The sequence below is a fragment of the Lepidochelys kempii genome, chromosome 14, assembly GCF_965140265.1.
Source record: "Lepidochelys kempii isolate rLepKem1 chromosome 14, rLepKem1.hap2, whole genome shotgun sequence".
In the NCBI taxonomy this organism is placed as follows: domain Eukaryota; kingdom Metazoa; phylum Chordata; order Testudines; family Cheloniidae; genus Lepidochelys; species Lepidochelys kempii.
The window spans coordinates 16,079,115-16,090,058 of record NC_133269.1 but is presented as its reverse complement, the minus strand read 5'-3'; the positions used below and the strand labels follow the sequence as shown (position 1 = coordinate 16,090,058).

Below are 10,944 nucleotides of genomic sequence, written 5' to 3'. Positions count from 1 at the left end.
CTGTGGTGGAGTCTTGTCTGAATTTACACATTGCAGCATCTGTGTAATCCTTCCTCATTGGGACATCTGGGTAAATGCCTAACTACAGTATAGAACCCATTCCGAAAAGGCTGTTCTTGGGAACTTAGTTGCTCATGGGTGGTTTTAAAAGGAGCTGCTCTCAGTCTTCATGGAAAACTGACAGTCTGTTTGTTTATCCTACATGCTCATTTCCTTTCTTCTCACTTAAGCAGGCTTGCCTGAAAACAAGATGATCTTTGTCTGGAGTTGATCTCCTACTTATTTCTCATCTTCAGTCTTCTGACTTTGCTATTGCATTTGATTGTTATGGAAATAATTTAAGACGAGGAATAAGTAACAGGAGCCCAGTGGATTTTTAAGCAACAAGATCCTCTCTTGTACTAGGCTACGTTTTTGTAAGATTGCCCAGATGCTATGGTGATGGATGCTTTTGAAATGCAGGTAATTTCATATCGCTGTCTTTAATTTAAAAAAAAAAAAGGGCAGAACTGTTCCTAAATAAAATTTGGAACTTTTCCATAAGCCATGTTTGGGTCTTCACTGAAGTTTACTGTAGTTGGATGCTGAGATGTAGCAGTTTGATAGCCTACAAGTTGTCTTGGTTTTCATACTGCCTCTCACTGCTGCATTGTTTCAGCATGAGGGCTTGGAAGTCCACAGGCTGGAAACAAGAAAAACTGGTTTATGCAGATCTGGATTGTGCAGTTTTGGAAATATTCCATTAAAGATGCTTCTCTTCATGAGATTGGAGAGCAATATGGAATTAATATAAGATTTTCCAATTGTGTTTAAACCTAACATAGACTTGGTATTCCAAGTTGATCTGATTCATTAATTCTTAAAGTACAAGGCAATTTCTTGCAGGAGGATTCCTATGCCTAGAGGTCAAGGGAGTGGTGGGAGGGAAAAGGAAACTGACCCTATTCTCTGTATATTTTACAACATGAAAATCAAGTGGGTTTCTTGATATTCTGAATCTTCATTTAGTATGTACCTGGAAGGGGGATTTTATAGAAGAAAACAAACTTAAGCTGAAGAAAAGCTGGATGTTAAAGAATATTTTTTAATTTATCAAATGATGAAATTTCAAAAACAGTTGTGGTCCTAGAACACTGATTTCTGTCAGTTCTCCATAAAGCCTGTTTGTTTAATTTAGAATGAAGACATAGTCATGTGATACACTGACACAGCCCTTTTCTGGCAACTTGCCTCATGGTGTTTTTCTGTGACTGTACTTTGCTCTGAACTTCTCTCCTTTTTCAGATTTTACATTATATCAATTTGAGAATTATTTTTCTGTTTGGAATGCAAACTGTTTCTGTTTGTTCGCCTTCTCCTGCCCCAAGTTTATGGGGCTCTGGCCTCATTCCAGTGAAACTTAGGTTGAAGCCAGTTTCTGATTGGTTGCGGTTACAAATGGTTAAAGGTAGTTAGCCTCTTTTTTTAAACATCCTGTGACACACAACTGATTAGTTTGGACACGCAAGAAATCCTAAAACAATAAAGTTTTATTCCTGATTTCTGTGGCATGTAGTTTATATGAAGCAGAGGAAACACTGAGCATTCGTTACCTAAAGAGTTTTCAGAAGATCAATCTCACGCTATCATCTTTGAGGCTATTCAATCCTGTGACTGGAGAATCAAGAACAATCAATGAAGACTCAAGTGTGCACCATTATCAGATATAACTTTGTTCTTTTCCTTCTTAATGCGTTCATATTAAAAAAAAAAAATAGATCCTAGATTTATAAGCAGTGTGTTGCTCTTTGCATTTTTGAATGACGCAGAAGGAACTGATGAAGCACTAGGAAAATATCCAAAGATAGTAAAAATATGTACTGCTTTCCCTTGAGTAGTTAGTAATTGCTGTCAAGATGAAAACCAGATTGTGTTAAATTTATTGAAGTTCCTAGCACAAAGACTGGATTTGGAACTGCTGCCTTAAGGTCTGACAGTATTGGTCGTAAGGAAACTAGTGTGGCAGTCTTTGATCGAGGATCTGAAGCATCTACTAATAGAATCTGCAAGGAATGGCCAAAAGCCTCAGCAATGAGTAAAAGGAGTAGGTTGGTCAGCTGTGGTCAATTGCCAAACCTTCACAATGCTTGCACACCCAGAGGCAAAAAGCTGAATTCAGTTCTGATATTTATGACCCTGGTATGTGAACCTTTCCTTCAGCTCTCTTATCAGATAGTACAGGGCTCTTGTGATCAGAGCAAAGCTTAATGTTTTACAAACTAGCTGCTGGCCCTAGTGATGAACTTGTTCTATGCTCAAAACACAGCTATTCGTTGAACTGCTCTTATTTAGACTGCAGAGTTCACTTTGCAGCATTTAGTACCTTTGCAATAATTGAGTGATATCGTACAAGCTAGTTCCTCACTAACAATTATACTGAAATTGTGTCTGGGAAGAATACACTTCACGTGCAAAATGTTGTTAAATGTAAAGATTTTAAAGGTTGACATAGGAACCTTAATTCTACACACATTTTTCCTTGTCCATCTATTTGTTGGCTGGAAGAACCTATTTGCTTAAAGCAACTGCTGAAATGTATAATATAAAGGGTGAAATGAAAACTACTGATCAGTCAAGAGGAACAAAATGCTGGGTTATAATAAAGGGATGAAGACTAATTGATGCTGTTTTATTTATAAAAATCTTAATGGTACATCTGCCCATTGGAGGCTATCTTCATCTCTAATCACCCTGTCTCAAAAGGGATCCAGCAATAATGGAAAGCTCCAGAAGAGGCCAATGAAAATCATTATAGCTCTGGAACAGCATCTATAAAGAGATTTAAAAGCTTTAGGAATCCTTAGAGAAGACAGGGATAAGAAGTGACACAGGGGCATATGGATGGATAGCCTAGAGAAGCTCATTTAGGAGGTTTAATTTTACCTTTTCTCATAACACAATAGCAAGGGGAATATTGCTGAATTTAAGGTAAATTTTTAAAAGTGGTTAAAAGAAGTAAGGTTTTTTACAGAATTATTAACCTGGGGAGCTCTTCATAATTCACTGAGACAAAGCTCCTTACAATTTAAAAAAACAAAACAAAAAAAACTAGGCATGAATAATAGCTACTGTAACTGCCTGGGTTCCCCCTGTATAGATTATGGTATTGTCTTGTTACAGGAGTGTTCCACCTTTCCTTGAAGCCTCTTGTAATGGTCAGTCTTGGAGGTGAGATGAGGCTAGGTGGGCCTTTGTTCTGATGTGGTATGGAAAATCCCTATCTGAATATGCTAGTGGCAAAGAGCAGAGCCTCTTGAACAGGGCATCATATGACAGGTGAGCATTTCATGTATGAAAACACTTATTGCCCTGCTTCCTATTCAGGTCCTCCTATTTGCTGGGGCCTGATCTCACATGGTCACTGGTTGTGTTGAATAATGTGTTGAGACTGTTTTGTCTTCTATTGCCCAAGGGATGGGTTGTAGAAGTTAGTTACGTTTCATTTACCCCTGAAGTTCATTCTTGCACCCAGAAGTCCAGGCCAAACTAATTTCTGAGTTTGTTTAAAAGGAAGGAAGAGGATTTTTGTGTGGAGAACAGTTGCCAGCAGGTTTGACGACTTTACTTCTGCTCTCCAAGAACGCAGAGAACCCTGTCACATTTCACCTACAGCTGAAAAGAGCCAATGTTGCAACAGAGCTACTCACCTACGTTTCTGATCCCTAGCAGTTGATCCAACATGTGTATTGTTTCTCCAGCTTGCTGGAGAAGCCTTTATTAGCTTCCATGCTTGTGTGCTGTTGTCTAAAGGACACAGTACTCTTCACCAGCCTTACTGGACTGGCAAGGAGTCTAAACTGCCAGCTACGTTTGAATTATGCTCCAGACTGAAGTCTTGATTTTTATCTAATAATGCGGCAACTTCAAAGCTTTAGAGATCTGATATTGACTCCATGTGGTCATCCCTGTCTTATATCAGGGATTGGATTGACTGTTTTTAAGAGTAGTAGCAACTGGCACTATGCTTTCAGGTAAGAACCTGCTTTGGGGGAATGTATGGGACCTTAGTACAAGTTATTGTTGCAGCCTTGAGGGTAGCAGGTAGTTTTCTACATCCAGTGTCCGCCCGTGGAATGATGTTGCAGTCCTCAGGTATGTTGCCTGTTCGCTCAGCCACAAGCGAGTTCCACACTTATCAGATGCCTGAAGAAAATTAAAGGTGAGAAGACAATCCACTAATAAGGGGAGATCAATAGAATGTAGGCAGATGACCTCAAGGCGAACCCAAATTCCTTACTTTGCGGAGACTGAGCTTTTTCCCTTGGCTTATACCTTTGTCAAGGTCTGTATGGGAGAGTTAACCATGCTTGAATGGTGCGGGCCCTTCTGACTGGGGAGGCAAATACAGCAATAAAAGCATGCAGGTTCCAGTGTAGCAATGATACTTGAAATCTGCTGGAGGGAATGGGAGAACAGTTGTTCCTCCAAAAGAATTCTAGACTGCTGCATTGTGTGCTAGGTACTTCACTTCCTCTTTCCCTTGTGCTTTGTTTCAGCTGCATGGAACAGTCGGTAGTTGTTTTGAAATGATTAGTCTCTTCCCCTCCCTCTCGCTGTGTTTTATTGAGGAAATAGAGCTGGTACCAGTGAGCACTGCTGACTGCAGGAGCACGACTCCAGCCCTTCTGATTAAAGGCTGGTTAGAAATTGTGACATGACGAGACAGCTACTGCTCATAAATGGACTACCTTAACTTGCTCCTGCTAACCATCTGTACCCCTCCTTCCCCCTTTACAGTCAGATTTCCATGTGGAGCAGCTTATCTCCGTCTAATATAATTCACTCTGAGGCAATGGAGAACTCTGCTCTGGAAGGACACCACCGGCGGCAAAGGTCTGTACATTCATGCAAAGAATCATGGGCCCTAAATAGAGCTGGCTGGGGATTTTAATTAAATGTTTTTGTTAGAAAATGCTGATTTTTATTTTATTACTTTTAATAAAAAATTGAAACCTTATTTTGACAATTTTCCATAGGAAGGTTTCTCAGGTCCAGGTTGGAATTTCTGGAGGGGGAAACACAAACCCACACCCCAGAGTAGCCAACAGCCCAGGGATTAGGCCACCCCCATGGGATGTGGAAGACCCAGGTTCAAGTCTTGAATCATTGGCTATTGTGGGGTGTTTCTCACAAAAAAAAGTCTGGTGTTCAAATGTCAAAGTCTCAAAGCTTTTTCATGAAAGAGAATTCTTGTTTTCCAGCCAGCCCTAGTTCAGTCTCCTCTGCAAATTGTTGTTCTTTGCTGCCTCACCTAGAACCAAAACAGTAGAAAATATTCAGAGGGACAAGTACTGTGGAACAGGTTTGTGATACCGCCTCTCCCTTGCACAAACCTCTCCTTTCATGTTTCATTGTCATTGGACTAAGAACAGGTTCAGCAAAACATTGTGTGTTTTTTGTTTTGTTAAGTGTGCCTGCCTCCAATAGAGATTTTGTGTTCCGGTTTGCTGTCCTGATGCAAAGCTATCCCAATTATTGGCTGATTATTAGCTATTCATATTGCGGTACCATCTAGAAGCCATAGTCATGGACCAGGACCGCACTGGGCTAGGTGCTCTACACAGCCAGAAAAAAGACCATCCCTGCCCCATAGTGCTTACAGTCAAAATAGCAGTGTCTTGGTTCTTCACCAGTGTAGAATCAATGCTCCAATCTCCCTACCCTCTTTGTGGCATTTTGGATACTAATGATGTTAAAGCACAAGTGCAGTATCAGTTTGTGACTGTTATGGGGCTGGTAGTCTTGCCTGTCCTTCTCAACCGTGCTCCTAAATGTTTCCCCAAACTTCTGTGTAAATTGATCCTTTGCTGGTCATGTAAACCAGGGTGAAAATTTTCTAAATCCCTTGCTTTCTCTCGTGGGATTGACATAATTCACTATAATCCAGAAGTGGATCTTAAGAACAGAAGGGCAGGTTGCAAATTCATTATTTGTTGCAAAATGTGCAAGTGTCTGGGTATAACTCCAATTCCACCGATTTAAGGTTGCATCATACTATAAAAGGTATATTCTGTTTTCAAAGAAGAATGTCTGGTGGTCTCTAGACAATACAATTCACTGTCACAATCCATGTCTAGACATCCATGTTGAGAATAGTCATTGAGAGTAAAACTCTCACTTTGCAGTTATGCTTTCTCATAGTTCCCCTTGCAGGGCTGGTGGAGGTATCCTTGTACTGAGACACTGTCACTTGCCCAGGGCCAAACAGTGAGAATTAGAACTCAAGAGTTCCTGGCTCCCAACCCCATGGTCAATCTGGAAAGCAGACACCCATTGATGGGGGTGACAGTGTATGACTATTTAAAGCCTAGGAGATGATGTACTATGGGTAGATGTGTATGTCTTGAATGTTTGCATTCTGCTCTGAGAAGAGGGACTGGGGGCTTAATTTTCCCAAGCAAAGCCATGAATTAACCAGAAACAAGTGAAGTCTGGGGTGACCACCAGTTCTGGGAGGCAGGGGATGAATTACTCTGCCTATTTCTCTGCCATTGGAATATGATGCAATCATTTACACGTCAGCAGGAGCCCTTTAAAAATCAAGCCCTTTAACCTCATTGTCCCTCCATTTCCCCATTTGGAAAATGGGAAGGCTGTTGCGTTCCTCCTTTGGTTCCAATGTTGGGAAAGCACTTAGAGGGTCTCGGATGAAAGGCACTGGAAGAGCACATGTACAGGACATGCATCCCTGTGTGACTCATGTTATTAACTCTAGGCATCCTGAGTTTAAGTGTAAAAATGTCACATTAGTCATCCTTCTCTGACCTGTGCCCAGCAGTGCAGAAAATGGAGAGGGAGCCCAGAGGGAGACACCCATGGGAGTTTTCTTTTTCCTCTGTATTGTCTGTGCCCACAGGAACTCAGCTGGTAAAGGTTAATAAATCTCAGTAAATCATCACTAACTTCCCCTCCCATGAAACCACATTTGGACTCCAGCCCCTGGGCCCAATGTGCATATGGATGTAATTAACCCTCCCTCTGCTGCCTCTGAGCTCCAGTGAAACACCATCTGCTCTCGCACGTGTTTGTCCATCGGCAATTCCCCCAAGCAGTCAGGTGGTTTGGGGGGGGGCACAGAGGCAAGGAATCAATTGATACTGGATTGCATTCAATGATGGGCTTGTTTCCATAGTTACCATCGATAGTCACAAAGAAACATGCAGTACCATTGTCTCTGCACTCTGAATTTTGATCTGTTATGTTTGCTATATACATTTTACACTCTTCCTTCAAAACTATCCTTAACGGGCCTCTTTAGCCGTGATGGCCCCATACCCTCCCTTCCTGAAACTGTTGCCCTTTGTATTAGGCTGTAAACCATTCAAGTCAGGCCCATATTTATTCTCTTGGGAAAGGCTGATCCCCACTGGGTTACTCCATGGAGCCACACTTCCAGAACTTCCTCGTCATTGAGTGCCTGTGTGTGTCTCTTTCATAATTGGGCAAAGCAACAGGGGCTACCCAGTAGCTCCTGTATTTCTGTTGTCTTTGCAGCAAAATCTATCTCAGGGTGGGAATACATCTTGCTTTCTGATGGCCATATGTCAGTAACTGATTAATCTACTGTCTCTTTCCACAGCATGGAACTGACTGCAGGCTGGTTTATTCCTTCTTGGCCCACCTGCTGGCTTGACATAACATCCTCAAATAATCCTTAGGCCAGCCTCCTCTATAGAGAAGGCAGTATGTCCTAGTGGATAGCACAACAGACTGGGATTTGAGACCTGGCTTCTATTCCTAGCTCTGCCACTGACCTGCTGGGTGACCTTGGACAAGTCACGTTCCCCCCATGCCTCAGTTTCCCCATTTTAAAAATGGAGCTAATGCTACTTACCTTTGTAAAGTGCTTTGAGATCTACTGATGAAAAGTGCTAGATAAGAGCTAGGTATTAATATTTGTCTTTTATCGGAAATCATTGGGTCTACAAAAAGATATTGATTTCACAGGTTCTCTCAGAATAATCCTAATGCCAACTTCCTCGTTTGAACTGCACTTTTCACTTTTGTTTTACTTCATTTGCCTTCCATTGCACATGAATGTTGTACTAACCGGCTTGAGGCATGCATGGACATCTGGCCTAAAGGTTTAATTCTCTCTCCCATTGTATGGTTAATTGGCTTAGGTCACACCTTGATTGGAGCAGATCTCTCTACCAAGTTCATGGGACAGTTCACATAAATAAGCAAGCTGGTCAACGAATGCCAAGCCATGTGATACAGGCAAACACCATCTAATGCTATTTAAACAGAGGCAAGTTTTCCAAAGTGTTTTGAGATCCTTTGCTGCAAGCTGCGGTAGACGTGCAACATACTACTGGATTCATTCAGCACTATTGCAGCCTCCTAAATGAGGGCAAAGTGTGGCTTCTTGCAATCTGATGGCGAATAATCATCAAGCTATGGCACAAGGAACTATGGAGAATTCAGGCAGATGTCCTGGCCACAAGCTCAAAGGCTTAGGATGGAAGGAGAGTGAGGGAAGGCGAAATGAGCAAAGGGCAGGGGGTGCATGAGATATGCTGGGCGAAAATGTGGAAGGTGCTCTGATGCCTATAGGCATTAGAGGTAGGCTGCCTAAAAGGCTGGATTGCCACTGATAGATGGGGTGTTGGAAATAATTTTGTTGCGTGAAGAAGCAAGAGGGAGCAGGATTTGGTGGTTCCACTGAACAGGTTTTGGAGTGGAAGAGCAATAGCCGATCTGCATCCAGTGTCACACGCTCTGCATCCACAGACTGCTTTGTTGGTTTTGTTTTTATACCTTGTCTTTTCAAGTGCAAGTTGAGAAAGCGAGGAACTGAGGTGGGCTCAATCCTGTGCGAAGCATTAAACCGTTCTCTTGTCATAACCGGCAGTGCTAGCCAGTCTGTCAGACTCTGATCATTTTTGGAAAGAGGGAGGGATGCAAGGGCACACCCAATGGAAGACCCATCTGCAGCCAATACTGGCAAGTAAAGCACCCATTATGTGGTGGATGAGCCACAGGGCCTTAAAAGAACACCGCTTGAATGGATTCTGCTCCTTTTGGAGTCTGGAAAAGACTCTTCAGGGCCCAAGAGTTTGATCCAGCTTGCAATAAAGCTTGACTTCGTTGCTGTGTAGGGTCAAGCTCCATTGAAGTCAATAGAAGCCCTTCATGGGGGTTAGATTAGGCCTGCGAAGTGCAGCTAGAGGTGGTGGGAAATTCAGTCTTCTAAGTCTGCCTTTCTCTTCACTTCATTGTACTGAGACATTGAACTTCACCAGAGGAACTATTGTCTTTGAAGAAGGCTAGTTCAATTTCCAGGCTGAATCCATCCCTGGGGGTCTGTCTTGCAACCGTGTAAAACTCTGCTGTGTCCTCCTTAGTCCAGCATTTGATCAGCTTGAGAGAAATCAAAGCACTGCGCTCAATCACTTTCATGCTGCTCTGAGCACTGAATAAATCAATCCTGCAATCTCCTAGTCTTTATCTCCTGTAGGGCTGCTGCTTCTGGACTTTCCAATCGTTAAAGGGGGGAAAGAAATGACTTGAACAGTTGGAGACTTTAAATTGCATAATGATGGCAAGATAGAGAAAGAATAGGTGTCCTGTTTTCTTACTGGTGCAGCAATTTTAATAGATTGGCTGTTCTTAGAGCTAGTTTGTAAGGGTTCCTGTTGGCTTGAATGAAAACAGCACTGCGGGGACAAAAAGGGAGGAGAAATGACAGGCACTGCAGGCAGATGCTCTGCTCCAGGGCTGGCATCTGTTTAACTTTACAAAGCTGGCAGAAATGGGGACACCAGCGCCTGAGTGATTTGGGAGCTTTTGAGAGTTTTAGCCCAAGATGCCATAGAAATTCAATAGGATTCTAGCTCCTCAATCACTCCAGTGCTTTTGAAAAGTGTCCCCGGTATAAACAGGTGTCCTCTAGATTAGACAAGGGGCCTGATTGTGTCAGCCTCCGCTGGGGGTAACTCCATTACTCTTGCTGGAGTCGCTTCTGACATGCAATGCGGGGAGGAAGACCGTGCCCTGGTGCTATAGTGGCTGGTCAGGCTCGCTACTCCAAGCACCTCCTTTTCCCACAACAGCCCTTGGCCAGTTCAGCTTTGCCAGCTCTTTTCCCAGCAGATCACCTGGGTACCATACTGTGCTGTTGTCCCTGGGATGAACTCCTGAACCACCCACTGCCCCTTTGGGGTCAAAGGACTAGAAGCGGTTACCTTACTCCTGCTGAGTAGCCCTTAATTCTGTGAAGAGTCTTACTGAAGTCATTGAGGCTGCTCATGGAGTAAGTCACTGCTCAATGCGAGTCCAATTATTCGGTCACCAAAATGTCTGAGATTTCAACTTTTGGTTTAAAATCTGGGATGGGGAAGAAAGTCAGTCTTGAACTCTCATAGAGAGAAGAATAAGATTTCCTGGCTAGCTCTGCTGTGTGTACCCAGATCACTAGATGTATTAACTATTGCTATTCCCTGGCATTGGCCACTGTCTGAAGACAAGATACTGGGCTAGATGGATGGACCTTTGGTCTGACTCAGTATGGCCGTTCTTATGTTCTAATGGAGATTGTTGGGTGTACCTTATATCACTAACTGGGTAAAGCAATTGGAGATTCATTACCCTTGAAGGCCCAATAAAAATGCAAGTAGTGTAGCTCCATCATTAAGAAAACCTCTTCAGGTACTTCCTGGTTGAGGGCAGTAGTACCAATCTCAGCAAATTCAGAGAGCCCATAGGCTCCCTGATACCTCTGAGGTATCAACTCGGTCTGGAAGAGCCGGTGTAGTGCTTATTTTAGGAATGTTTCAGCATATCTGAATACCAAGCCAACTTGTAATATAACCAGCAGACTAACCCTCCACAGAAATGGGCTGTTCCTAACTCCAGTCCAGGGTTGGTTTTGTGTCTCTGATATGGTCTGGGACTCACCACTGC

At 42.8% G+C, this 10,944-nt stretch overlaps 1 protein-coding gene across 2 annotated transcripts in view; it reads left to right on the top strand.

Moving 5' to 3' along the window:
* The first annotated feature begins 92 nt into the window (after positions 1-92).
* The window catches only part of EVPL (envoplakin), a 52,843-nt gene continuing 41,991 nt past the window's right edge, over positions 93-10,944 (top strand). Inside the window, exons 1-3 of one of the 2 annotated variants that reach the window (XM_073310644.1) lie at positions 93-462; positions 3,160-3,315; positions 4,777-4,872. In XM_073310644.1, coding sequence (XP_073166745.1) covers positions 3,239-3,315; positions 4,777-4,872 — 173 coding nt within the window. In that variant the 5' untranslated portion in view covers positions 93-462; positions 3,160-3,238. Of the gene's footprint in view, positions 463-3,159; positions 4,873-5,240; positions 5,342-10,944 lie in introns of both variants that reach the window. The other variant, XM_073310646.1, reaches the window with a different exon arrangement.